General features: G+C 47.5%; 2 protein-coding genes across 4 annotated transcripts; one reads left to right on the top strand and one right to left on the bottom strand.

Annotated features, from left to right (window-relative positions):
• The first annotated feature begins 1209 nt into the window (after positions 1-1209).
• Positions 1210-10924, top strand: VPS4A (vacuolar protein sorting 4 homolog A). Its single transcript, XM_020989087.2, has 11 exons — positions 1210-1432; positions 3894-4005; positions 4092-4239; positions 5215-5276; positions 5356-5475; positions 5921-6077; positions 6270-6418; positions 7386-7467; positions 8134-8353; positions 9418-9558; positions 10071-10924. Exons 1-11 carry the CDS (start codon positions 1412-1414, stop codon positions 10170-10172), a joined length of 1314 nt encoding a protein of 437 aa, XP_020844746.1. The 5' UTR covers positions 1210-1411; the 3' UTR covers positions 10173-10924.
• Positions 10925-15626: 4702 nt separating this feature from the next.
• COG8 (component of oligomeric golgi complex 8) lies at positions 15627-27813 on the bottom strand. Of its 3 annotated transcripts, XM_078149370.1 has the most exons (6): positions 27345-27813; positions 26311-26518; positions 24452-25276; positions 23303-23471; positions 22406-22582; positions 15627-16031 (listed from the first exon to the last, which is right to left on the bottom strand). In XM_078149370.1, exons 1-6 carry the CDS (start codon positions 27710-27712, stop codon positions 15874-15876), a joined length of 1905 nt encoding a protein of 634 aa, XP_078005496.1. In that variant the 5' UTR covers positions 27713-27813; the 3' UTR covers positions 15627-15873. The 3 variants fall into 3 exon arrangements, with proteins under 3 accessions (XP_078005496.1, XP_020844747.1, XP_020844743.1); XM_020989084.2 differs by lacking the exon at positions 15627-16031 and having other exon boundaries at positions 21882-22582; positions 27345-27808; XM_020989088.2 differs by lacking the exons at positions 22406-22582; positions 23303-23471; positions 24452-25276; positions 26311-26518; positions 27345-27813 and adding an exon at positions 19506-20082.
• Between the last annotated feature and the right edge of the window lie 12 nt (positions 27814-27825).

The raw sequence follows: 27825 nt of genomic DNA, 5'->3' as shown, positions 1-27825 counted from the left end.
ATGTGCCGCAAATCAAAATGCTAAAATGTGGTAAGAAGCTAAGTACATAAAAATGATTTTGCAGAACCAGAAAATTAGAGGACAACTTCATTTAATAACCAGCCCTCCCTTGCCCCCCAGGAATATTAGACTTTTTGACACCGACTGCTATTTGACAAGCCATTGCCAGTAAGACTAATAGTTCCTAATTTATGAGATGGGTCACTCGATTGGGTTTACACACAGCTTGTAAGAAACATCCATTGTGTGCTCAAATACACAATACATTCCCAAGGCAAACATAAATGACTCTACTTATGAAACTGCTCCCCTGTCTTTGTCCTTAGATAATTAAGGGGTAAGTGAATGAGTGAACCCTTCTTCCCTACTTCTCACTCAAAAAACTCGCCTCTAATTTCTTGATGTTGATAGTAACATTATCCCAGTTTGTCATCTCGGTGTAATATTTGAATTTCTCTCCAGCCCTTCCCCCCCTTCCCCTCATCCAAGCAGTTGCCAAGTCTTGTAGACTCGACCTTTACAATCCCTTGTGACATATATAGATGTCTCACCATTTTCTGGCCCCAATGAACTCTGCAGCACGGATGTACCTCTGAAATTTGCCTACAGGCCATGCCGTCTCCAATGCATTTTTCACTAGACCATCCAGGTATGTCTTCCTTCGTGTTGCATGCCTATACAAGGTGTCCCAAAAGTCTTAGTGCAGTTAAGCTTAAAGAAAAGGCGAAGACATTAACCTTGTAGGTTTTGTTCTTTTTTAATAAAGTAAACACTGCCAACTGAGTATGCTCGCAAGAGGCCTCTGTGCACGCTTAAGTGCTACTGGGCTGTTTCCTCTCTTGTCTATCCCTCTGCTCGATATCCATCCCGGGATGGGCTGGACCCAGCCTTCAAGGCTCTCCACCATCTGGCTCTAACCTACCTTTCCAGCCTTATCTTCTACTACCCCCATTCACAGGCTCTGCATTCCAGACATGCGGGAAGTCATCTTGATCTTTATTATGCATCTCGCGCAGGATCCATTCTGCCCGACCGGCTTGCCTTGGATCCCCAGTCCATCTGCCCAGCTGCGCCTGGCCGCTTGCTCAGGGATGGATGGGCGGGGATGGCGCCGAGACTGCAGCTCTCCGCTGCGGCCGCCAGGGGGCGACCGCGGAGCCGGTGCTGGGCCGCTCTAGGCCGCGCTCGCCGTCCTCTCTCTGGCTCGCTCCCTCTCGCTCGCTCGCTCGCGGTGAGCTCGGAGCCGAGCGGAGCCGAGCGGAGCCGAGGCTGCCCAGCCGGGGCCCCGCCCGCTACGCGTCCCCTTCCGCCCGTCGGCCCGTCCTGGACCCAGCGTCCTCGGCCTCCCGCAGGGGCCCGCACCGAGGCCGGAACCAGCGCCACGGGCTGCCGGGGCCGCCCGGGAGATGAAATGACAACTTCAACTCTCCAGGTACCGGCCTCGGGGGCCTGGCAGGGGAGGCCGCGCCGGGAGGCCGGGCCGGCCCGGGGCCTGGGCCCAGCCGAGGCCGAGGCCGCCCGGGAGGCCTATGGCCCGGCCCGGCCCGACCGGCGCCGGCGAGGAGGATGGGCCCCCAGCCGCCGCCCTGGCTGTGGCCCGGGCCCTCAGCCGCTGCATGCCTGGGGCCCGCAGCTGGGGAAACTGAGGCCGCCCTGCGCTCGGCCATTGCCTGCTGCCCCCCGCTCTGACCCTCTCGTGGTGGGCGGCGAGCCCCCACCCTGTTTGCACGCTCTGTGACCCAGACCCCCCCCCCCCGCCCTCAGCCTACCTGGGGACACCGGGCAGGTGCCATGCCCTACCTGGAGGCACCGGACTGCCGCGGAACCTGGTTCCTTTGCTTTACTGATGGGGAAACTGAGACCCGCAGAAGGGAAGTGACCTGCCCCAAGGTCACCCAGGGAATGGTGGTAGGGCCAGGATTTATACCAAGTCTACTACATGACTGCTTGACTTCCCTGAAGCCTCTCTGGTCTCTGGTTCTCCTTCCTTTAACGTGTTTCCATTTCATAGCAGATGGCCATGAGACCCTAGGACAGGGGACAGCTGGAGCAGGAGGCCAGGCTCCACACCCACCAGTTGACTTACCCTTACCCATTTCTTTGGCTTAGGCAAGTCACTTCACCTCTGAATTTCCTCGTCCTCATCTGTCACATGGATAGCTAAGATAGGTGTTACCTGCTTCTCTAGGATGTTTTGCAGAATGTACTTTGTAAACCTTAAAACACTTGTAGATATGTGAATCGTTACTGGCTTTCCTCACCCTTTTGGAGGAATTTATTTATCAAGAGATACAGTGGGGGAAAAAGGTTTATGTATTTAGTGATCTTTTCTCCACTTCACAAAATTTCCATCTTGAAACTTAGGTGCTTGACCTAATTTTATTTAGCCCTAGATATATCGACTGACATACAGGCTCTGTGACCCTGGGCAGTTCATTTAACCTTTCTGTGCTCTAGTCAGATTTCTAAGACAGTAGGTTGCAGAAAAGGTCCCTGCATTCATAAAGAGTGTTTCCTCATGTGGTAGCTCTCCATAACAGTGAAATCACAGGGTCAGTTCCTATCCCTGTGCCTAGATTGGCTAAAAACACACCCAGCAGAAATTTCTCTCCCATGCATTCTTGACATTTGTAGCAACCAGGCTATTGTCATTAGTGTTCACTAATGAGCAACGGCAAAAAACCAGCAGAGGGTCCAGAAGGTCTAGGACTTTGTCTTTGAGGCTTTTCATCCAGTAAGACTGAAAACTACAGTATGCTCCAAGAAAAGACTAAACTCCTAATGATAGCAGCAAACATTTTCTTACTCTTTTTCCTATCTTTTAAAGCTGTTGGATTGGTTTGCTATTAACTAAAATGGATTTCTTCAGTCTGTCACATTGCTTGGAAATGTTTGTATTTTTCTGACGGAAGAGCCTCAATGACATTTGATAATGCCTTATCCCCCAGTGGACCAGGAGGTGTATCACTTCATTAGAGATGGGGTTTTAGTTGCCAGCTGTGATTTTGTAATCCCCATAATTTAATATTGTTTCTGTTAAAGGCTTTCTGCTTTTTCCAGAGGTGAAATTATGAGTTTCCACAACTAGACTTTGGAGCATAAAGATCCTTCATCCTTTAAAATCCCGCTTGAGGGGGCTGGGGAAGGTGTCTGGTCTGCAGAAATTGTGTATTATATGATTTGATTTGACTATCGATGCATGTGTCTTTGAGACAGAAAGGCCTGTCTTGTGTTTATGGTCATTAAACTCTGTATTAGAAATATTCCCACACTTACTGTAGTGTCTCAGGAATACTCTCGTCCTCCTCTCTAACCAAAGGAAGTCAATTCAGTGGAGCCGGTAGAACTGAACCAAGTTCCCTTGAAATCCACACAGTGAGGTCTATGAGTGGACGTGGGGCTTCTCTGAATCTCACATCATCTTCTGCCATTTGTTTCTGGAAATAGTGTAATTTCTGGTCTTCTTTCTAAACTACTTAATGGTAGTGGAGGGTCAGTGGAATCCCAGGTCTTCTGTTGGTGGACACTTTCTTTTTGGACTTTCTTTTTGGAGTTAGTGGAATAAAGTGTCCTAATAACAACAGAATGACTCCTCCATCCTTTTGTAACTCTAGTCTGGGACATTAGCTCAGGTTTCCTCCTGCTGGAATCCAGAGAGGAGAGCAAGTGTGAAATCCCTGTTAACTGTGTGGTTATTGTGGAGAAGGCATGACTGTCTTTTCATGCCTTCTTTTAAAGCCTTTCTGTTTGATGGCTGGGAAGTGTTTGGCTCTCATGGCCTAGGACAGATGAATAAGTCAGCCTGAGCTCATTGGCTCCAGTGTCTTCCTGCTGCCTGTGACTGAGTGCTTTCAGGATCTGTTTGGGAGCCCTGTGTTATGTTGTCTTTCCAGAAGGCCATTGATCTGGTGACGAAGGCGACAGAGGAGGATAAAGCCAAGAATTATGAGGAGGCATTGCGGCTCTACCAACACGCTGTGGAATATTTCCTACATGCAATCAAATGTGAGTCAGAGTGGGGCCCTGAGCTGCTGTGGGCACCTCCTACAAAGAGGAGGTGACCCCTGAGGCTAACTGGGCCTCTTTTACAGATGAGACACACAGTGATAAAGCAAAGGAGAGCATCCGGAGAAAGTGTATGCAGTACCTGGACCGGGCGGAGAAGCTGAAGGATTACTTACGGAATAAAGACAAGCAAAGCAAAAAGCCAGTGAAGGAGGCTCCCAATGACAGCAAGGGGTGAGTGTCTCAGTCCAGAGGGGCTGAGTCAGTATGAGCAAGAGGACCCCAGAGCTCCCAAGGACACATGTCCTTTTTGTGTGTGTTGTCATCCAATACAATTAGAGAAATAATTGCGTTTAAATGCCCTAATAAGATTAGCCTGAATTTATGAAGTGCCTGGCTCTCGAATTCCAGCTGAAGTTTCACCAACCACAACAAGAGAAGAAGCTGGCAGGTGGTATCCCAGGGACAGGAATACGTTCCTTGTAGAAAGCACATTGTCATGAGGAAACGTGATTTGACAGGGTGGGTGCCCTGAGTGGAAGGCCTTTCCTGGAGGATGGGAAGACTCCTGGGAACAGACCCTTCTTCCAGGAGGCCAAGATTTTGCAACAGTGTTTGGTTTTTTTCCTCTGTAGTGACAATTGTACATGAGTTGGGGGGCCTCTTAGAGGATTTGAGGGGTGCTAAAAGTCTTTAGAAGGGGCAGCATGGGATAGTGAATAGAATGCTGGGCTTGCGTCAGGAAGACCTCTGATACTTGGTATGTCACTGACGCTGACCAGCTGATGCTTGCTTGTCTCCTCATCTGTAAAATGGGGGTAATAGTCCTGCATTACCTATTCCCCAAGGCCTTTGTGATGTTTACATGAGATAATGTATGTAAAGTGCTTAGTGAATGTTAGAGCTTTGTGGAAATGTTGGTTATTATTATTTTGTGCCCTGAAGAGCTGCACTTAGCAATAGCATATTGATTTTACAAACCAGCTCCTACTTATTACGAGGATGGATCGGGTACCTTTCCGTTTGGGACCGAGGGCTCCCTCGGGCTTTGGCGGGAGGGCGCCCCTGATGCAGCCGCTCATGGCGTCGCCAGTGGACTTCTGTGTCCCTTCAGTTGCGCCCCAGCAGCCAGGTGTTGGACCTTGCTTGTTAGAACCCCTGCTGCCAACATGAAAGATCAGCTTGTGACCACCTGTTTCATTTCCACAGAAGTGACAGCGACAGTGAAGGAGAGAATCCAGAGAAGAAGAAACTGCAAGAACAGCTGATGGGTAAGTCGTATGAGACTGCGTGGTCATCCCCTTGGGGCTCGTGGGCCCCTCCTTAAGCCCCTCTGCTTTCTTGTTACAGGGGCCATCGTCATGGAGAAGCCCAACATTCGGTGGAGTGACGTGGCTGGACTGGAGGGAGCCAAGGAAGCGCTTAAAGAGGCTGTCATCCTGCCCATTAAGTTCCCACACTTGTTCACAGGTGAGGGTCGAACTGATTCAGTCCACAATACCAAAAATAAAGAAGTCGAAAGTTACCAGAAAGAGATGAAAACAATTTCCCATTCTTCTAGTGAGTGAGAGACCTCTTGATTCCTGTGCCCCGTCAGTCAGAATGAGGACACAGGACTAGAGCCTGCCGAGGAGTTAGGGCCCTTGCGACCTGGTGTTCCCCATCCCCCACCACCTGGATGAGGACGATGCCAGTGCCACCTGACTTCTGGTCCAACTCATCCATAAGAACAGTGTCAGCAAGGCTTCTGTCACTTGAGTGAGCTAAAGAAGGCCAAAGAAGGCCAGGGGTCGCCTAAAAGGGTGGTCAGGCTGTGGACAGGACAGAAGAGCCCAGCTTCAGTGTTAGCCCCCTTGGTCATCTGAGTCCAGAATCCTTTGCTGCTCACCTGCCAGTTTTTCATTTCCTCTCATAGGCAAGCGCACCCCCTGGAGGGGGATCCTGCTCTTTGGACCTCCTGGCACAGGGAAATCTTACCTGGCAAAGGCTGTGGCAACAGAAGCCAACAACTCCACCTTCTTCTCGGTGTCCTCCTCAGATCTGATGTCCAAATGGCTGGGGGAGAGCGAGAAGTAAGTCAGTAGCCAGGCCACGCTCCCTCTAGGCTCAGTGGGGCCGGGGAAAATGGCACAGAGTGAACTCTGCCTTTGAGAGAACCAAGTCCTGCTTGCTGACAGATCCCCAGAAGCCATGTGGGGTGGAGAGGGCTGGGGTGAATAAGAGCAGTCACATCCCAGCTAAAAAGTTGTGGCTTTTCATCACAGGCTTGTCAAAAACCTCTTTGAGCTGGCCAGGCAGCACAAACCCTCCATCATCTTCATCGACGAGGTGGATTCCCTCTGCGGATCTCGGAATGAGAATGAGAGCGAGGCTGCCCGGAGGATCAAGACGGAGTTCCTGGTCCAGATGCAGGGTGAGTGCTGAAAGGAGCCTGGAGGTCACCGCGTGCGCCGTCTTCATTTTACAGAGGATGACGCTGAGGTCCTTGGGGTGGGGGAAGGGACCGCCTGGAGCCATAGAGCCAGAGCCAGTCCAGCCTGCCTCCCCCGCGTCTCTGCTCATTGGCCTTTACGCCTTAGAATCTTCACCCTGAACATGCTTGCACCTCCTGGACAGCCCTGGGACAGAGCGCCTGTCCAGCAGGTGTGAGTAGAAATGCACGGACAGGCCTGCCAGCAAGAAAGCTGCTAAGCCTGCCACAAGCAGAGCTTCTGGTGGACCACCCCACAGAGAAGTACATCCAGCTCACTGTGCCGGCGTTCAGGGTTGACCTGGACCAGGGCACCAGCACAGGCTGACCGTGAAGGAGAATCTGGCACCTGATGTTTGGCCTGGAGCAGGGCATGCTGGTTCATGGCAATGCCCCCATGAAGAACTAGCTGGTCACTGCTGGCTTTTAGGGACACACAGGCCTCCCAGGGCCATTGAAGCTTTTGGGGTTCCCTTGTTTTTATTGTATTTTTAAAGAATACACATATGATTTCATCCAGCTCTCTTAATTCCCCATCCAGGACTCTTTCTACTCCGCTCTCCTGCCTCCCCTCTGTGCACTCTTTAGCCTTCTTTAAGTAGCCCTGGGCAAAGTTACAGTACTTCAAAGGAGCTCTGGAACTTTGACTGTGGGTATCAAGGGAGACATGAGGGCACAAAGCCCAGTCGTGCTTTCTCTGTCCCCTCCAAGAAGCCAACTAATCCTTGCTGTTGCCTTCTTTTCTACTCTGCCTGCAATTACAGACCAGCCTGTTCTCACTTCAGGAGGTGCTGGTAGTTGGTGTGTCCTGCTCACACCAGCACAAAGCCCCCAAGGTCCTTTCCCCGAGACGATGGCTAGGGATGGTCGCGTTTTCATGATCGGCTTCTTTGTCTCCTCCTTTCCACAGGGGTCGGGAACAACAATGATGGCACCTTGGTCCTGGGCGCCACAAACATCCCCTGGGTGTTGGATTCAGCCATTAGAAGGAGGTGGGTATGACCCCTATTTCACTGGAGTAGTTAGTACCAGCTGCTAAATTCATTCTCCATCCCGTTGTCAGGTATACATTAACCAGCCACCTTTGACTCTAGTCATCTTCGTGGTTCACTCACAATCTTGCTGGGTTTGATTTGGGCAAGCAGAGCCCTTGGGGGAGGTCACACCTCAGAACCCATCAGCCCTACAGCAAGGATTCTTAACTGTTTTTTTGTGTCAGGGACCCCTTTGCAGTCTGGAGAAGCTGATGAGCTCCTCAGAATGCATATGATAAAATACACAGGATTACAAAGGAATCCACTTATATTATCAACATATTAAGGAGACCAGTCCATGGACCCCTTGAAATCTATCCATGGACTAGACTGAGAACTCCTGTGCTATCGGATAATTCATTGTTGTTCTCTTTCCTTTGGAATGAATCCATTCGATCAGTCTCTCTCCTTTCTTCCCCCTCCCCACATAGATTCCCTTGGGGTAGTGTTAATTACATAGCTTTGTTGGAGATTTCGAGTAATGTCACTCTGGTACTGGGGGCCTCTAATTTCCAGCCTTTTTACCCTGGTATCTTAGTTTTAGGAGTTGAGGGGAGACTCTTGATGGAACCTCTGTTCTTCTCTAAACCTGTATAGCACCCATTCCTATGCATTTGACTCTAGGTTTGAAAAACGAATTTACATCCCACTGCCTGAGGAAGCAGCCCGGACCCAGATGTTCCGACTGCATCTCGGGAACACCCCACATAGCCTCACCGAGGCCAACATCCTCGAGCTAGCCCGCAAGACAGACGGCTACTCGGGAGCAGACATTAGCATCATTGTGCGGGATTCTCTCATGCAGCCTGTGCGAAAAGTGCAGTCAGCAACACACTTCAAAAAGGTAGGGTAGTAAGCTGCACAGTGTGGCCGGGGAGGAGGGCACAGACTTTACCAGGCAGGCTTTGTAAGCTTCCTTTTTTGTACACTCTGGCTTCTCGGGTGGTGTGTTCCTCTTCTTCAAGGACAGTAGAGTGTATGTGTCTGATATGTCCTCCTTTTCAGGTCCATGCACAGAAACATGTTGGAGATGGGGTAGGGGGGCTTGGGTTTCAGTTCCTTGTCATTTTAAGAGACATGCTGGGAGGACAGTGGTTTGTTAGGGAAGAATACCTGATGGAGCTTTTTCAGTAGTGGGGTTTGGTGGATTGGGGTGAGGGAGGTGGGTATTAAAGCAGGGAGGGCAGATTTAGGAGCAGGCCAGTAGGGGTTTTACTAGCCTGAGAGTTATCTGGGGGGCTCCCTCTACCGGTGCAGACCCCAGCCGTCTTTGCCTCAGGAGATCTGAGGCACTGTGAATGGAGGTAGGGGATGGCCTGAGGTTTCACAGGAAGACAGTTTTTAGATGTGGTCAGTAGGAAGTCATTTTGCTTACTGTGCATATTTGTTACAGAGATTTTGTTTTTCTTTTTCAGTGGGGCAGTTGGAAGGACAAAATAGGGATATTCACTCACTTTTTTCTAAATTTAAGGAAGTTTTTTAAAAGATAAGCTGGGGAGTTGCTTGAAGTGAATAGAGAGGTTAAGTGATTTCCTGAGGCTCACCTAGCTAATCCATATCAGAAGCTGTATTGGAACTTCTCCGGACTCCAAGCCTGATATTTTTTTCTACTGTCCTGTGCCGGCCCCTGGAGATTCGCTTGTCGATTCCTCCATGTCTGCTTCTAGACCTAAAGCTCTCTTGGTTAGACAGCATCGCTTTCTCATGAATTTGATCTCCCTGGATGACTTGATAAGCTTAGCAATTTCATACACAACCAGTGTTATCTTAGAATTATTGTTTAGCATTTTCCAGCCCCAAAATATTCCTCAGAGAATCATTTTTATTGTGTCTAGCCAGAATCTACAGAAGAGTAAGTCTTGATGGGCTGGTAGGTCTAGGCCCCTTATGTCTCTGGTTTGGTTCCAGGTTCGGGGTCCTTCTCGCACCAACCCTGGAGTCATGATAGATGACCTTCTGACCCCCTGCTCTCCAGGAGACCCTGGAGCCATTGAGATGACTTGGATGGATGTACCCAGTGACAAGCTGTTGGAGCCTGTGGTGTGCATGGTAAATAGATGGACAGCCAGAGTACAAACTAAGAACTTTCCTCACTCCACTGCCCCTAAACAACTGTGCCCTCTTCTAAACACAGAGCCACCTGTGGTGGTGTGTGCCCCACAGTCCTTCTACCTTACATAAGAAAGAGTCTCACTGTGGAGAGATAGAGAGTGCAGATTCCTCTCACTTTATTTAGCATCAGAAGTCTGTACAAAGGATTTCCATTTGAGATGAGGGGTTTGACTGTGCATACAGCAGGTATTCAATAAAATATTTGTCAGCTTGGTTTGTTAGGGTTCGTACTGCCTACTGTGTCCTGTCTTCGCTCAGGCAGGCATATGGTATAGGCTGAATCCACTAATAACTTCATAATATAACATGAAGGTATGAAGTGAGACACCCTCCTACCCCAGTGTACAAACTCCAATTCACTCATTCCTGGAAAAATTCTCAGCATAAAAGATGGCGGCTGGGGGCAGAAGAGCCTCTCCTGGTCCTAGCTACCTCTTCTTTCTTTGCAGTCTGACATGCTTCGGTCTCTGGCCACCACCCGACCCACCGTCAATGCAGAAGACCTTCTGAAAGTGAAGAAATTCTCAGAGGACTTTGGACAGGAAGGTTAAAAGCTTCTGTTGGGGTGATGACGAGGGGGGAGGTTGACCAGGGGAAGTCCACAGCACTTCCTGTCCCCATGCCAGCAGCCAGACAGGGCCCCACGTGGCTAATCCCAGAGTCACAACAGAATCCACTTTGCTGTCTGGCGACCAGCTGGGAAGCAAGGAGGATGGGCTTCTCCTACAGCCTCAGAGACGCTGGAACACGGCCGATACATGATGGAGCCTGGGTTCTACATGTTTCCTCCTTTCCAAATGCTCACTACTCCTTTTCCTGACTCTCCCTGTCTTCTGTTTTTTTAACTTTTTTTTTGTAATTATTCTAAATTAATGCTGCTTGAATTTTTGTCTTGTTTATAAATAAAAATAAAATCACCCAAAAGCTTCAGGGAGTGGAACGATCCCATTCCTGTGGTGGCCAGCTCAGCCAGCCCTTTCCTCCTCCTTTCTCTTTATAGCCATGTCCTAGTTCTTGAGAAAAGGCCATCTGAAGCCCTTTGGCTCCTAGGATCATCAGGAACTTTGCCGGTGTCACTTTGAGGCTAGGTATACGTGGACTTGTTTCTTCTATGCAGGAGGAGGAGATGACTTCTGCAAATGAAAAGCTATTCAAGTCAAAAGAAATTAGGTCTGTAGTGAAGACTGTTGGCCCAATTTTCACAGCTGCCTTTTCCTCCTTCTGCCTGTGGAAACAGCACAGTGTTGCTGCACTTAGAGTCCCTCTCCTGGAAATGGCCTAATAAACCTTTTCCCCCTCCTGAGCTACCTGAGTGATGTCATGTCTCTAGCACTTCCTTGAAGCTCCTGGTAAGCTGCCCTTTACTGCCGGCAAATAAACTGCTGACTAATTGATTCTCTGCCAAATGGATGGTGAGGGTGGGAGTCATTGGGATTGATACTAGGAGGCTCATTCTAAGTTTCTTTTTTTTTTTTTGGCTAGGCAGTGGGGTTAAGTGACTTGCCCAGAGTCACACAGCTAGTGACTGCTTTGTGTCTGAGGCGGGATTTGAACTCAGGTCCTTTTGAATCCGGGGCCAGTGCTCTATCCACTGCGCCACCTGGCTGCCCCTAGGAGGCTCATTCTAGCCTCAGAGGTAATAATCATTCTTCAGCATCTGTTATTCTCAGATTTGGTTTTTTTAGGTTGTTTTTGGGTTTTGGTATTCTTGGACTGAGGTGCCTCTAGCCAGCAGATTTCAGGAACACATCATCTTGTATTAGTGTGTTTTGGGTTTTTATTTACAGGGTATCTATGCTGTCTTAGAAGGTAAGGTGTCTCATTCTGGTCTCTTGATATTATATAAAGGGATTTCACCATGCCTTTAAAATCTGCATAATGAAAAAAGGAAAATGTCACAAACATTAACCCCTTCAGGGTCTATGATATCTCTTTTAGGGTAAAAAGCCAGTTTAGATCTGTGTGGTTCCTTTGGGCAAAACAAGACGGTGGGGTGAGAGAGAAACAGAATCCTTTCTTTTTTTTGCAGAGCTATCTAAAAATCAGAAAAGACTGCCTCCCAGAGTGGCAGATTCATCCTGTCACTTATGAAAGATTAAACAATTCAGTTTAACAAATATTTCTTTGTGCGTATTTTATGTCTATTGAAGTTATTTATTATGAGTAATAAAAGTAATTTGTTACTGTTAACACATGTTTGTTAGTTAAAAGGAGTTCTTAATCCTGGTTTGACTCTTAGATGGCCTCTAAGGTTGAATTTAGCTCTGTGACTGTCAGTGTAGGGGAATAACCTTGACCATTATCAATGAATGCTTAACTCTTTAAATGGCTTTTTAAATGGCCAGTTTACTTTGGTAAATACTGAGACAAAAGATAGATCTGTAGACCTGTCCACTACCTGCACTTCTATTTGCTATATTTCTAAGCCTTTTCTGTAGTTTTCTCCTTATGTCACCACCTACTGTAGCTTTCTTTGGTCAGAAGATTCCTCGTTGCTTTTGACTTAGAGTTGGTCGTATTTTTTTTTTTTTGCAATTGGGGTTAAGTGACTTGCCCAGGGTCACACAGCTAGTGTCAAGTGTTTGGTCTGAGGCTGGATTTGAACTCAGGTATGCCTGACTTCAGGGCCGGTGCTCTATTGTTATTAGCCATTCCACCTAGCTGCCCCAACCAGTAGCATTTCTTAGGCATACGTAAATCTGAGTGGTTATAACAGGTGCTTTGGGGTTGCCACAATTTTATTCACCAGCTCTTAACTGCTTCTTTGGGATGCTGGTATGGACACTGCTACCTGTCTTTAATGTAAGCATTTAATCCTTAACTTAAACATTGACTTTTTTTTTTTGTGAGACAACTGGGGTTAAGTGTCTTGCCCAGGGTCATACAGCTAGTGTTATGTGCCTGAGGCCGGATCTGAACTCAGGTACTTCTGACTCCAAGGCTGAAGCTCTATCCACTGGGCCACCTAGCTGCCTCTAACATTGACTTTCAAACATGTTTGAGAAACAGCTGAGAGCGGTCTGCCCATTAGCCAACTCACTTTAATATATCTGATATTGCATTCAAAAGATTTCATTCCATAAAAAAATCTCCAGACTCATCACTTGAAGAGCCTCTTCCTCCTATAGTCTCCACTCTTCCATGCACATGCCTTTGGTTCTAAATGAGCATCGAGCATTGGGCTGACTTTCCGTTTTCTAGGATTTCTGTCAAATCAGAAAGCAAAGTTGGTGAAAACTACCCGAGCAAGTGGAATATTTTCTCTTGCTGACATGGAGGCCATTGTTGCAAGAAGCACTGGAATGATTACAAGGGAAAGGAGGATGGTGTCTTTGTCCTATGGTGATGACTATGTATTGTATCCTTTCTCCCTTGGAATTTGGTAGCAGCACTAACTCTGAAATGTTAAATCTCTGGATATCAGCGTCATAAATCAAGGCCATACCTAATGGTATGAAAGATGAACAAATACCCTGACACCCTTTCCCCACATCCTACCCAACCACACTCTGGACTGGCCACTGGAGTTTACCAATCTTAGCCTTGCCATGATGACCCCACCAAGTTCCAGTGAGTATTACAAATTCTACCTCCCTTTCTTCCCACAATCAGTGTTGTGCTGCAACACCCTAGTTTATTCCACCTGACCACCCCTCCACAGGCACCTCCCATTGAATGGCAGAGTCTTATGGGGAAGTCCTAGTACACATACAACCTGTTCCCCCTCCTTACTTGGGTGTTGGCTGTGTTCACCTGCTAGAAAAGGATAGCCAATAACTAAGGTCACCACTGACTCTTAAGAACTAAGGTAAGCAGTCTCCTTGGGGAAAGGATGAAAGGCAATGTGGGAAAAATGGGATTCAGTTCTGCCTGACCAGACTGGCTGGCTGTCATTAAGCTCCAAAGGCCTGAATGTAGGCCAAACCCACCCTATGGAGAAAGGCAAGTCATATAGGTATATGCTGAACCACAGCCTATAATAGCTTTTTATATAAACCACGTTTGCAGTGTGAAAACTGAAGAACCGTGAGACAGTAGGTAGGACCTGGCTGCCCACCTCAGGCCTGTGCTGATCAAGCATTGAGTTCTGTGGCCCTGCAAGATATTGTTCCGAGGAAAATGATCCCATTATGGTCATTAGTCTCACTGAGGCAAGAACTGGCCCTAACCTGGTTTTGGAATGATACCTGTATTCCTAATAACTAATAAAGCATTTGATTCTTTTGCCAAGATTTACTTAAGGCTACAGCTACATGTGTGAAAGTAAGAAGTGCTGATCTCCGTGGACCTTTATTGACCCTGTCCAGATTCTATAATTCACATCTATGGCCACTAGGTTTGCAAAGCACTTTCCTCACAACTATCTCGAGGCAGGTAAGTTATACAGATGAGGAAACTGAGGCTCTGAGGTTAAATGACTTGCGTAGTACCTAGGATCTGCACTGTGGTCTCCTGGCTAGTCAAACACTCTCTCCATTATTAAGCCATGCTTGTTGAGAAGAGGACGATCCCCAACTCATCCTCAAATACTGAACTGCCTTCAGTGAATAAGCCAGATGCTACTAGCTGAGAAGCAGAAAAAGGATGGCTTCTGATTTTTGGCATCCTAGGGCTGATGTTAAAGGATGAAAACTTAATGAAACAGGAGGACAGTTAAATTGTGAATCTACACAAATTTGTAAGGTGGGTGTGAATAGCAGCTTGTTATTAAGCGTCAGACTGAATGGGACAGGGACCACTGTCATTTCTTTGAACAGTTTGATGATGAGAGTGAGTCTCCCAAGTACTTCGTAGTTGGGGCCACTGGCGAAATATTCTCTAGTTGGAGCTTAGCATCTCTGACACATTCCTGCAGTTTTCACTCCAGCAGTTCAACCTTAATCAGATGACAGTGTCCTTTTTCTTGGAAAAAAAATTAACTTTTTCAACTAGAATGTAAAAACGAGGGTGACCAATTGGCAGATCCAGGATGGATGGCCAGGTCTCCCAATTCCTGGATCCAGCACCCATCCCTCTGTCTCAGGAGGCCAACTGACAAGAAATGCACGCCAGTGGGAGTGGCTTCACCTCAGATTCTCAACCTGGGGTTGAGGAACTTTTAAAGAAATTTTAATAACTATTTCAATGTAACTGGTTTCTTTTGCAATCCTATGTATTCTATGTTTTAAAAAACATTATTCTGTGTCAAAATATGTCTTATAGGAATGTATATGTATAGTCCATATCAGATTGTGCACCGTCTTGGGGAGTGGTGGGGAGGAAGGGGGAGAAAAATTTTAAACTCAAAAGCGTATGGAGGTGATTGTTAAAAAAAAACATTATTTTGAGAAGGGGCCCATAAGTTACCCTAAAAAACCCACTCTACAGAACGATGCCCAAACCAATGAGCTCACCCTTTGTTTTTGCAGTGCTGTTATCCTCCTGCATTTTCTTTCTCTACTTCTACTTGGGTGAAGGAAGAAATAAATTTTTCTGGAGATCTCATGGTAACTAGGCTTTGGTGAGATTCTGTGTTCCTCCTTCCATCCCAGGTGGCCCCTCTGGTAAATGTAAAAAGTTTAAAATCCTGTGACCGAGAGTGATCACCAACAGGAGTACTTGAGAGCTAAAATGGTTAGGCATTTAAATCAGGCTATTTGGAAAATGCTTTACAGTTCTTTACAGTTATGACCAGTTTTTGACTTTGATTTTATAGGTCTTGTAAAAATCATGCAGTGAGCAATGCCAATTGCAGTGTGTGTATGTGTGTGTTTATGCTCTTTTCCAGGAAAACCTTCAGAAAAAGTACCGTCCACTCAATAAGTTTTTTGTTTTCTTGTTTGGAATTATACCTTTATGTTTGGGGAACTCCCAGTGTGGAAAGTAGCTCCACCAAAGCCTACGTGCATTGTGTCTGTTTCTCAGCTTCAACTGTTTGAGCATTTATGTGACTTATCCCTGGTCAAACAGCTGCTATACTTTCAGAGCCAAGACTCACCCAGGTTTTCCTAATGCCAGGTGAGCCCTTTATACACAATACATTGCCTCTTTTATTAGGTATCTCCAAGCGATAATTACTCCTTTTCAAAAGTGGAGGTCAAATATTTTGCCCAGAGCACTAATTTCATTATAGATGTTCTTTGAATCAGTAATTTCTAACCATTGTGATCAGCGAAATGTAGGCCAAGCACATCATTAACTTCAAACGCGGCCAGCCTAAGGTTACAGCTACTGGAAGATGCTTTTTCAGAATTCACTCTGGAGAGGAAGACTTCAGTCATTTACTTCCATCCACCGCACATTTGTAAAAGTCTTGCTGTCCATTTTGTCAATGAAGAGACAGCCTTGCAAGTGGTCCATCTCATGCTGTATAATCCGGGCAAGCCATCCACTGGCCTGCCACACCACAGATTCTCCATTTTCATTCAACCCTGCAATGAAATTCATTGCACTGGTGAAAACACTGCACCATGCAATTCTCCATCTCCCATCCTCACTGCCCCCTTCTTCCCTCCTAGTTAAGGTTCTCCCACATTCTCCTTGCTAAGTAAGTAGCATTATAAAGAAACGGAATTCAGAAAAGAGGGTTCCCATTCCCCCTACAGAATTGCTGCAATTCTTCCCCTCACCTAGTATTCAGCCCTGTTGCCATCTCTGATAGTTTGTGGACTCAGAGCTAGGGGGTGGAAAAGCTACCTGTCGTTTTCCAAGCAGCTTCTCTTTCCTTTTGCTCTTCCTCCTCCAGCCTACCTATGTCTACTTAGCTACCAACACCCCAACATTCTAACCTTAAGGCAGGTACACTAGCCAACTAATAATGCTACAGAACCCTGTAAAGATAAATGCTGTTTTCCTTTACTTCCACCTTCTGACCCACTGTGATTGAGTGGTTTGTTCAAGATAGGTCCAAGACTTCATCCTATCCAATGTCCTTTTGTCTGAGCTCAGCTCAGGGCCCTAAACAACAGGTAAAGCCTGAAATAGTGCAGAGTGTGTGGATATTTTCCCCACATGTGAGCTGTACCCCATTAATCCAAGAACACAAAGACTGTATTCAGAGTTGGGAAAGCAGCACATGCAGATGATATGTTGTTAAGGACACACAAAAGGGAGCAGGCTGAACCCTTCGTCTTTGGTGAGTGACCGCCCTTCCTCTTTCTCTTCTCTTTTTCCAGGTGCTGCATGGTATGCCTCTGGCTGTCCAAAGCAGTGGTCTCCCAAGTGGGGCTGTGCCTGACCATAAGGAACGTGCGATCACCCAAACAGAGGCTGAGAAGAGAGGTCCCAGTTCACCATTAGCCAATTGCGGGGCTTGTCACCACACTTAGCCTTATTCCCCAAAGTACCTCCCCCTCCTTCTGTTGTGCACGCAAAAGAATCAGTGTGGCCACTACCCACAGCAGCTGCATGGCATTCTGCAAAAATTCTGGTTTTAACTCCTGCCTCACCGGTCATCTCCTGGCTTGGGCAAGGACTCCACCAACCTCCTTTTAATTTGGGGCAAGGAGTGAGTCACAGTGGTTTTATACAGCGCTTTAAGGTTTGTGTATGTTATCTCATTTGACCTTCCCAACTACTATTTTCTCCATTTTACAGATGAGGAAACCGAGATAGAAATTAAGTGACTTTCCTAGTGTCACAGCTAATAAGTTTCTGAGGCCGCATCTGAACTCACGTCTTCCTGACTCCAAGTCCAGCGCTCTGTCCACTGCGACACCTAGCTGCTACCCTAGCATGGATGGACTGCAGATATCATTATATTATCTTCTCCTCAAGCCTACTCATCTTCCAAACTTTCCTGATACTGTTGAGGGCACCACTATCCTTCCAGTGACCCAGGTTTTCACAATCTCGGGGTCATCTCTGGCTCCTCACTTTCATTAACCTCATATTCACGTATCTGATCAGTTGCCAAATCTCTGCCTCCTCATCCCTTCACATCTGCCCCCTTCTCTTTACCAACATGGCTGCTGCGGCCACCGCTACCCCCTTCTCCAAAGCAGCTGGTGATTTTCCTAAGGTGCTGGATGAATCATGTTCCTCTCCTACTCCCTAAGCATCAATGCCCTTCCTTTTGACTCTGACATTTCATCAGTTTAATGGACCAGCGGACAAAGCGCTGGGCCTGGGTCAGGAAAAATCTGAGGCTAACTCCAGCCTCAGTCACTTAGTAACTATGTGACCCAGGGCAAGTCACTTATCTGCCTGTTCCAATAAATAATTAATAATAACAAGCATTTATAAACCACTTTAAGAGCTGCAGTGCACTATATGAGGGTTATCTCATTCGATAAATGGGAATTAATGGGAATAATTGCTCCTACCTCACATAGAGAATCAAATGAAATCACAGATGTGAAGTGCTTCCTCAGCCTTAAAGTGCTCTAGAAAGTCTAGCTGTCATCTCATTTTTAAAAATTTCTACTTTTTGTTTTATAAAGTCCATTCCATTAGCGCAGCAGCAGGGCCATGCCCCGCACCTGTGCTCTCCCCAGAACAGGAAGCTAGCTCTCTCTCTCAAGGGGGAGGACATCTTCTCTGCCACCTGCTGTCCTAGGCAGAGCTCAGATGTAAAATGTGTCCAGGGTCCCAGGGCCAGGACATGAACCCAGAGCTTCCTGGCTCCAAGGTCAGCTCTCCAGCCACATTACACTGCCCCTTAGTACAGGGATGTCATGTATAAATAAGCAAAAGACACACTGGAGGGATATGTTCAAAAGATCTGAAGGCGTACATGATTAAGAAAATTTGAAGACCCTCTGGTCTCAAGTACTCAGGGTAGCCCTCTGTCCACCTTCCCTTCTGGGCAGCATCTAAGGGTGGGTGGCTCTTTCCCAACCCTTTCTCCCCACCAAAATGTACCTGTCCAGCATCCTATCCTTCCGGTTCTCCTAGGTGAGAGCATGCTAATCTGCTAAATTAATCCATGCTAGTGTGTGGGTGCTAAACAATTGTGTTTTTCATCATACCAATCAAGTGTCAAGCTCTTTGGAGACATCCTGTTTCTCAGAACTAAGGCTCAGCAAGCAGGCTGTGCCCTGAGCTTGGCATAACAACACTCCTTTGTGCTCTGGATGATCTTACCCTCTGGCAAAGTATATTCTTTGACTAGTACCAGGTGTTCCCTGAGGGATTTATGATTTTCATATTAATCAATAACTATTTAGATCTATTGGACCTTCCCCTCTTTCCCAGAGACCTGAGAGCCAACATGCTGCAGCCTAAAGCTATCCATCACATCTCTTGACATGCTCTCAATCCCTGTTCCTTGTAACTGTCAAGTGAACCAAACCAGGTACTGCACTCCTGTTCCTGCCATACTACCTCTGGTTCTGTACTCCACTGAACGATCACAAGGTTCAATGACCCTTAAGACTTGAGAAACCGTACCCATCGGACCCAAGCCCAAGAAATATCAACCATAGGAACTGTCTTCCCTGCCTGGAACCCTCTCCCTCCTCATCTCTCCCTCCTGGCTTCTTTCAAGTACCAGCTAAAATCCCACCTTCTGCAAGAAGCGTCTTCTGGGTCCCCCTTAATCTTTGTGCCTTCCTTCTGAGACTACCCCCAAGTCATCCTGTCTGTATCTTGTGTGTACGTAGTTATTGGCCCGTTGTCTCTCCCATTCGACTGTGAGCTCCGGGTTGCAGGGGCTCTCTTTTGCCCTTCTGAGAGCTTAGCACAGTGACAGTGCAGCACCCAGTAGGCGCTTCATGGATGCTCCTCTCTTCCTCCCCACCTGTCTCTCTGCATTCTCAGCACCCTGCACACAGTAGGCACTTCACAGATGCTCTTCTCCTTTCTTCCTCCCCAGCTGTCTCTCTGCATCCTCAACGCCTGTCTCTCCCTCTCCCTCTCCCTCTCTCTCTCGGTACGCCCCTCCACCCCCGCAGCCCAGCCCGCACCTTCGACCTGCACCGCCCGGCAGCGTGGCACGCACGCCAGGAAGCCAGCCACGCTGAGGCAGCCCTCGGGGAAGGTGTCGAGGCTGGCGTCGAGCACGCGCACGCGCGGGTTGACGAGCACGCGCAGCGGGCAGGGGGCCATGCGGCGGGCCTCTCGCACGGCGGGCGGGTAGCTGGCGAGCAGGCGCTCGGGGAACTCCACGGCCAGCACCTGCAGCGGCACACCAAGCTGCGGAGCGCTCAGCCCCACGGCGCCCTGCGCGCGCATCACGTGCACCAGTCGCGCGATCAGCGCCTGCGCCTCGGGCCCCGCCAGCCGCGCTGCGTCCACGGGCACCGCCACGGCCCGCAGCGCCGGCTCGCCCACCTGGCACACGTGTCTGTACGGCGGCTCGGGCGGCCGCAGCAGCCAGCGACGCAAGGTACGGGCCCACGGGCGGCGCAGCTTGGGGCCTACGACGGGAGGCGCGGAGCCCGCGACCCACGGCCCCGCGCTGCCGCAGCCCCGCGCCACGGCTAGCAGCTTCTCCCACGGCCGCCCCATGGCCATCAGAACGCTGGCCTCCCGGGAACGCCACTTCCGCTTCCGCCGCTAAGGACGCTGGAAGTTTGTAGTTCCCAACCGCCTGCTGGGCTGGGAAGTCCTCCGTGCGGAGGGCCTGTTGGGAGGACTTGGAGTCAGCCCTAGGTTAGGGTTCTTCAACCTGGCATCTGTGCACTTGTGTTTTATTTTTTCACTTTGGTTTGTTATTGTCAACATTCTGGGTTTTTTTTAATTTTAAGTTACAAATTCTTCCCCTCCCTCCTGCTTGCCCTACCCTTTGAGAAGGCAAGCAACATGATATCAATTATATACCTAAAGTCATGTAAAACATAGTTTCATATTAGCCATGTTGCCCCCTGCCCCCCCCCCCAAATGAAAACGTATGCTTCAATCGGCCCTTGTTTTCTTGGAGGTGGGTAGCATTGTTCACCATGGGTACTCTGGAATTGTCTTGGGTCCTTGTCTTAAGCAGAGTATCTACGGGTACAAGGTCCTCCTGGTTCTGCTCATTTCACTTTGCACCAGGTCCTATAAAGCTTTCCAGATTTTTCTTCAACAGTTTCTTGCTCCATTTCTTATAAGAAAACAGTAATTCATCAGAGTATATACCACAACTCGTTCAGCCATTCCCAATGAATGGACATCTCCTCAATTTCCAATTATTTGCCACCACAAAAAGAGCTGCTATATGTACGTTTAGGTCCTTTCACTTCCTTTTTTGGAGCTCTTTGGGATACAGACCTAGTAGCATTGTTGTAGGGTCAAAAGGTATGCAGTTTGACAGCTGTTTGGTTATAGATTCACAGCTCCACCAACAGTTCATTGTTATTAAGTTGTGTCTGATTTTTTGGACGTCCTTTGAAGTTTTCTTGGCAAAGAAATTGATGTGGTTTGTCATTTCCTTCTTCAGCTCATTTTATAGATGAGGAAACTGAGGCAAACAAGGTTAAGTGACTTGCTCAGGGTCATACAGCTAGGAAGTAGCTGAGGCTGGATTTGAACTCGTCTTCTTGACTCCAGGCTCAGTGTTCTATCCACTGAGATGTACCTGTTTTTCCGTATTCCCCTCTAGCATTTGTCATTTTCCTTTCCTGTCATGTTATCTAATCTGATGAATGTGAGATGGTACCTTAGTTTTATATTTCTCTAATTATTCATGAGTTAGAACATTTTTTCATGAGATTATCAATAGCTTTGATTTCTTCTGAAAACTGCCTGTTCATATTCCTTAACCTTTAATCAGTTGGGGAATGGCTTTTTAAAAAAAATCAATTTGGCTCATTTCCCTGTATACTAGGGAAGAGACCTTTATCAAAGAACTTTGGTAAAATGTTTTCCCGGTTTTCTGCATTCCTTCTCATTTTGGCTGAATTGGTTGTTTGTGTACCCTTGTTTTTAAAAAACATTTTAGTAACTATACTTAAATATAATTGTAGTCCTATGCATTTTTTTTATACATTTAAAAGAGTATTCTGACTGCCAAAGAGCTAGAACATACACAAAAAAGGTTAACAATCCCTGACCTAGTCCTCCTCCTTTTACAGTTATTCACATAAGATGAAAGAGTGGCTGTGGGTCTTAGTGGACGGAGGGTGGAACTTACAGTCAAGAAGGCCCAACTCAGACATTTACTCACTGAAGTGACCCTAAGTCTGGAACCTTTCCTCGGTTGCAAAATGGGGAAAGTCACACCATCTAGCCCACAGGGATATTATGAAGATCAAATGATATTTCAAGTGATATATGTAAAGCACTTTGCAAACCTCTAAGCACTATACTGAGGTTAGCTATTAGTAGTAAGAGCGACAAAGGTATATCGAATAAGTCAGTCATCATGGCTAAAATATTTTTTATTTATTGTTATATATCTTTATATGCCACCCAATCCATTTTCAAACCCAAAATGTTACTCCACAACTTCCTTTCTGTATATGTGTACTGCTATGTCACTTCCTCAGAGAGAGTCTCAGAAAAAAGGCCACAGGCCTCCTAAGCATAAATTCAATCATAAGAAGTCAATGTGGTCAGACCACAGCACCATTAACAAACCTTCTTCCTACAAAATCCCTTCATATAATATAGGCCCACCCAGATTCTGGGTAAAAGGGTTCAAGTGGTAGGACAGTGTCAAACAGAACTTGGAGACAGTACTGGGTCTTGCAAATGTGCATCCAGTCAAGAAATTACTGATTCCAGGAGGCACAGGTCTGAAACTGTGCAGATGTTTAAGGAGTAAGCAAGCACTAGCCACCCTTGCACTAGGTCCCAGTCGAAGGAGTGTCAGATGGCAAAGGGTCCCCCAGGGCACTTTCTTCTTCTGTATTCTCTAGGGAAGTTTCAGGAGCAGATGCCAGACCGAGTTCCTGTTCTGTAAGTTCTAGAGCTGGAGCTATGATCTCTTCTTCCAGTCCTTTCTCATCCAATAGGAAAACTGCCTCTCTCTTTGGCAAGATAAAAGCCAAGGGCTCCTGGATGACTTGGATATTTACATGTCCAAGGTTTCTGAACTTGGAGAGCTGAGTGGGTGGAATGCCTGGGTTCAAAAGGTTAGGGAAGTGGGAAAAGCAGGGAAAAAAAAGAGAAAAGAGGCAAATTACTCAATGTCTGCCCACAGAGAAGCAGTAAGATACATGATTTAACAACATTAGAGACACATCGGCCTTCTGACACTGGCAATTCTCCACCCTCAGTCTCCTCCTCTTCCCAGCGGCAGGTTCCTTCCCAGATTCTCCATCTGAGTGAGCACCCATGTCAGCCATGCTCTCATCAAACCTGAACCAGCCCATGAACCGACTGATGATTTCTCCACTTCTCCTGACCCCCACCCCACCGCTGTGTTTCTCTGTTAAAATGTAAGCTCCTTGAGGACAGGGACTGTCTTTTTGGTTGTATGTGTAATCCTAGCACATGATAAGAGCTTCATAAATGCTCGCTCACTCTGCCTACATGGTTACCATATAACAAAAAGCATGCTATGCAATGAGAATTCAAGAATGACCACTGGGCTACAAATAAGGAACAACTCCGGCAGAGCTGGATCAACCATTAAGTCACTACAGCCAACGAGCATGCCCATGGAAAGACTGAAGTGATTACGAGGACAAAGTGAACAGTGAGACATGCCGGTCTTGACGTTGCTAGTGGATGCTTGTCACTCTCAGCAGAGATGGATCCTGTTCTTCAGATAAGAATATGAGGAATAAACAAAAACAAAAAGGTCAAGTACGGAAAAGTATTGTTCTCAATCTCCTACCCAAAATCTGTGCTATCTGGGCTGGCGGGAAGAGGACCTGGAGACAGCGATTTAGGTAAGGGACCAAGTCTTCCAGGAAAACAGTGCAGAACTGGATAAAGAGCTCTTGTTCCCGGCTACTGAACGCTGCCTCTTCTGCCCGGTGAAAGGCCAATATTATTTTTGTCACCTAAAAAAAAACACAAACAAACCCCAAAACTGTCTTTAGTCCCATGAGGCACATTCTCCAAGTACTATAAGTTGCTGTGCTATGTACAACACAACAGACAGAACTTTTAGACAGAAAAATACCTTAAAAAGCCAATTCATCGCATTTAATATTCAAGCTCCAAATCATCAAGCTCCTGAAACCAGCCCACCTTCACAGCCATCTCTGCTTGCTGACTGCTGGTGTAGTTCTTAGCAGCACAGTATTAAATGCCAGAGAAACCAATACCAATGCAACAGGTGTGCAGACAACATAGAAAATGACTTATTTCCAACATAAGAATAAGCCCAAACTGTGATGGACCCAAAAAAGGAAGTAAGGAATAAAACACGTCTCCTACTGAGTTTTGCTCTTTGAGGCAACAGCAAGTCCAGGAAACTTCAGAGAAGAGAGACAGAGACGTGGCAAAATATCCCGCCTCTCTCCTCACCACACTTGGCTCCAGGGGCTGAATCTATGGTTCCACCTGGCTAAGACAGACACCAGCCAAGCTCTAAGTCCTGTTCACTGTAGCCAAGGGAAAAGCTTATTTTTACCCATAATTCACTACCCTAGGTCTGGCTCTGGAATGCTTACTCACACTCTGAGAGCAAAGGGAAAAACCAACAGTGAAACAAGAGGGTAAGAAAAATGAAGATTACAGTCCTAGGAAAGTATGTATAAAAAAGAGGAGAGTGCTAAGAAATAGTACCACCATAATAAGAAAATTAGTATCCAACCAGGAGTCAGTACAACAGTTCAGAACCTCCTCTAGTCCACAGTAGCTAGAGCTTCTCACCTAGGATCTTGCACATGACTGTTTGATAAAGCCATTATCTACAAATAAAATATGATTGGGAGAAGGGGAATGTCAAAATGGGAGAGGGAGGGAGAGGCTTGCTAAACCTTCCAACTCATCCCTAAAAAGCAGGATTCCACCATGACTCTTGGCATTTCCCCACCTTGCCAAGGGCATCCTCTAAAGAGGCAGTCACATCCTGAGCCAGAGCCACAGGACAACAGAGACGCAAATCATTGAATGCAACCAGAATGTTGTTGAGGAAACAAGCCAGTGGTGGGAAGTCCAGCAGTCCCATGGGGGGTTGCAAGGTTCCAGGCTGAGTCACAGGAACGGCAGCAGGAATTGCACTCCGCAGTGCAGCAGGAGCAGAAATAAGAGTATAGGAATTCATTTCATCCTGAAATTTCTCCACACCTTCCTGAACTGCTTTCTTGAAAGTATTCAAAGCAACCTGCTGGAACACAGGGGCAAGTTGGCCCCGAAAATCAGCCCCTACTCGGCTGAAGGAGAGCCCAAAGTACATACACTGGCCGAGCAGCGAGTCCAGGCGGCCACTGCCACCACGCTGAAGGTCACTCTCCAACACCTGCAGGAACTGAGAGACCTTCTGCAAGACCCAGCCGTGGAAGATGGCGCTCTCATTCACTGAGGGCTCACCAGTAGCCAGCGGCAGCAACGGGTCCTCATCAGAGAATATGGCACGGTACTGTGTGATGATGTCAAAAAGGTGGACACGACATGCCTCGATGGTCTTGGTAATGTGAAAATAAGGATCCTCATTGGGAATGGAGGTCAGGATGGAACGCAGCCATGCATCTCGGGCCTGTAAGAACTTGATTCGCAACTCAGCCTCTGTGAAAATGTCCATTCGACGAAGATAGCCAATAACTCGAAGACAGGCAGGGAGCTGGATGTTGGTTCGGAGTTGCTGGATCAACTGGCTGAGCATCAATTGCATAGACTGACGGACCTCATTCACAATGCCCTGCAAATTGTAGCAGAAGTGGTTAGCGGAAAAACGTTAGGTTTGTTTTTTAAAAGACTGGACATGTGTGACTTCATTAGTATGGGGAACTGCCATTAAAAATCTTTTTCTAGCAACAAAGATTGGCTCCTAACTCTGCACATGATAATGTTAGTGGGTGGCCTGGGGCACTGAGACGTTAAATGAGTTGTATAGAGGTCATACAGCCAGGATGAGTCAGAGAGAAGGTTTTCAGACTCCAAGGCTGGATCTCTATCCGTTACACCACACTACCTCCAACACACAAAGCATGACTACACCAAAGTTGGAAAGATGTTTTCTAACTCATTTTATCAAACATCTTCACCTGGCATTCAAAGGTCTCCACAACCTGGCACCACCCCATCTTCCAAGCATCCACAAGCTCTTTGTTCCAGCCAAATAAGAAAATGCTTTGCTGCCTGAACAAACATGGTGTACCCATGTCTGAGCCCTGGTTCAGGTGGCCTTCCATGCCTGGAGTGCAGTCACGTCTGCTGGACCGTAATCTATACTACTCCATGGTTTAAAACTCAAGTCCAATGCCCCCTCCCTTCAAGAAGCCTTCTGATTTCCCAGGTGAATTACAATCTTCTCCCTCAGACCTGACAAGGCCTCTTGCTTCCTAATTCCCTAATAATGTATTTTGTAATATTGTCTACAAGAGTTTTCTCATTGGTATCTTATGTGAGCACCTTGAGAGTAGGACTTGTGTCTTAACTAACCTTTTTATCTGCCCAAGGGCCTAACAATAGGGGTTTGTTGACTGATTCCTACGCTTTACAGAATTATGAAGCTAAATTTTCTGAAGAACTATTTTGTAGATTGCCAGCAAAGCCAAGTTTCAATTTATGCTCCAGATTATTTCTCACAATAATATATAATTACAATAACATATAATAAAGTAAATACAGTAAGGGGTTGCCATATAACATTTCTACGCATGGTTAGGTAGCAGGGAAAACACCAGAGACCTGAGACCCAATGTGGCAAGCTTAAAACAACAGTGGTGATACCTGGATAACAGGGATGGTAGAATATTTTCTTTCCAGTCTGCGCACATAGGCTGCAAGCTCAAGAGCCTCCTCATAGTAGCTATTTCGAACACAGGTGTCCATTAACTGAGGGATTTCCAAGATTTCCAAGATCTCTGTGTGCCGGTTCAGGGTCAGGGTATTCATATGGCGGTTAGAACCAATCTCTTCAGCATCCTTCACAAAGTTCCTATTGCAAATGAAGGGATAAATACATGAGTCCAAAGCTTGAGTCCAATTATCTCACATTTTCACCCAAGTTCAGGCCAAAGAACCAGAGAGATTTTCTATTCACGTCCAACAGAAGTGCCAGCACAGTGTAGCAGAAAAAGGCTTGCCTGTTGGAATCAGGAGGCTGGGATTCAAATGCCAACTAAAATATTTACTCAGTGATGCTGGACAAATCATCACCTTTCCTAGCCTACCTTTCCTCATCTGTAAAACAGAGCAAACAATCCTTGCATTACCTCCTTCACAAACTTACTGCAGGGCCAGTGCTTTAATGCAGCCTTAAAGCGATAGAGAAATTGCAGCCATTATCATGACCAACATCATAACTTTGGTCCGAGTCACTGCAATAAACAATGCATTTCATTTCTCAAATCCTGCTGAAACAAAGCATAATGCTTTGCCCTTGATAAACGCTTCATTCACTCATTCAGTTGTTCCTATTTATAGAACTTACGAGCTGGAAGGCTGCTAAGGATCATCTATCTAGTCCCGATACCCACATTTTACAGAGGAGGAAACATGTGGCTGAGAACTGTTTAGAGACTTGTTCCCAAGGAGTGAGCGTCAGCTCTGGGATTTGTTATTATTTAACATTTTGAAAAAATAACGAACGCTAGCATTTGCACAGCGCTTTCGGGGTTGCAGGCGCTTTACAAACGTCATCTCATGGGATGCTCGCAGCCACTCTGGGAGGAGGGGCTGCACCCCCCGTTTTACAGGGAGGCACCGAGGCGGGCAGCGGTAAGGGGTAGCCGGGGCTCCCCTCTCCCTCGCGGGGCCCGCACCGGCAGCTCTGCTGGAAGCTGGGCAGGCGGCCCAGCAGGTGGCCCAGGGCGGCCTCCACGTCCCCGAAGAGGCGGTGGATGCGCTCGGTGCACTCTGCGCCGCGGATGAACGTCTTGTAGTTGGCGAAGGCCAAGTCCCGCGTCTGCTGCAGCAGCTGCGCCCGCTCCTCCGCCAGCCGCTCGGGCTCCCGCCGCAGCCGCTCCAGCCCCGAGCCGCTCAGCTCGCGCAGGTAGCGCCCCACGTCAGGCCGCTCGCGCCACTGGCCCTCCGGGAACCGGTCTCGGAACAGCGAGGCCAGGAGCCCTTCATCCTCCACCTCGCCCAGCGCCGCCGCCGCCGCCGCCCCGCCGGCCGCCACCGCGGCCATGTTGGCGCTTCCGGGTCCTCCGCCCGCCCCGGCGGAAGTGCTGAGCCGCCTGGGAATGAATGTCCCTTCCGGGAGGCCCTTTGGTTTCTCCGCGGAGCTCGGTGCCCATCTAG

Source organism: Phascolarctos cinereus, unplaced genomic scaffold, assembly GCF_003287225.1.
Source record: "Phascolarctos cinereus isolate Bilbo 61053 unplaced genomic scaffold, phaCin_HiC Scaffold_2;HRSCAF=192, whole genome shotgun sequence".
NCBI classification, from domain to species: domain Eukaryota; kingdom Metazoa; phylum Chordata; class Mammalia; order Diprotodontia; family Phascolarctidae; genus Phascolarctos; species Phascolarctos cinereus.
The sequence above is the reverse complement of the archived record's forward strand: the minus strand, read 5'-3'. Positions and strand labels throughout refer to the sequence as shown.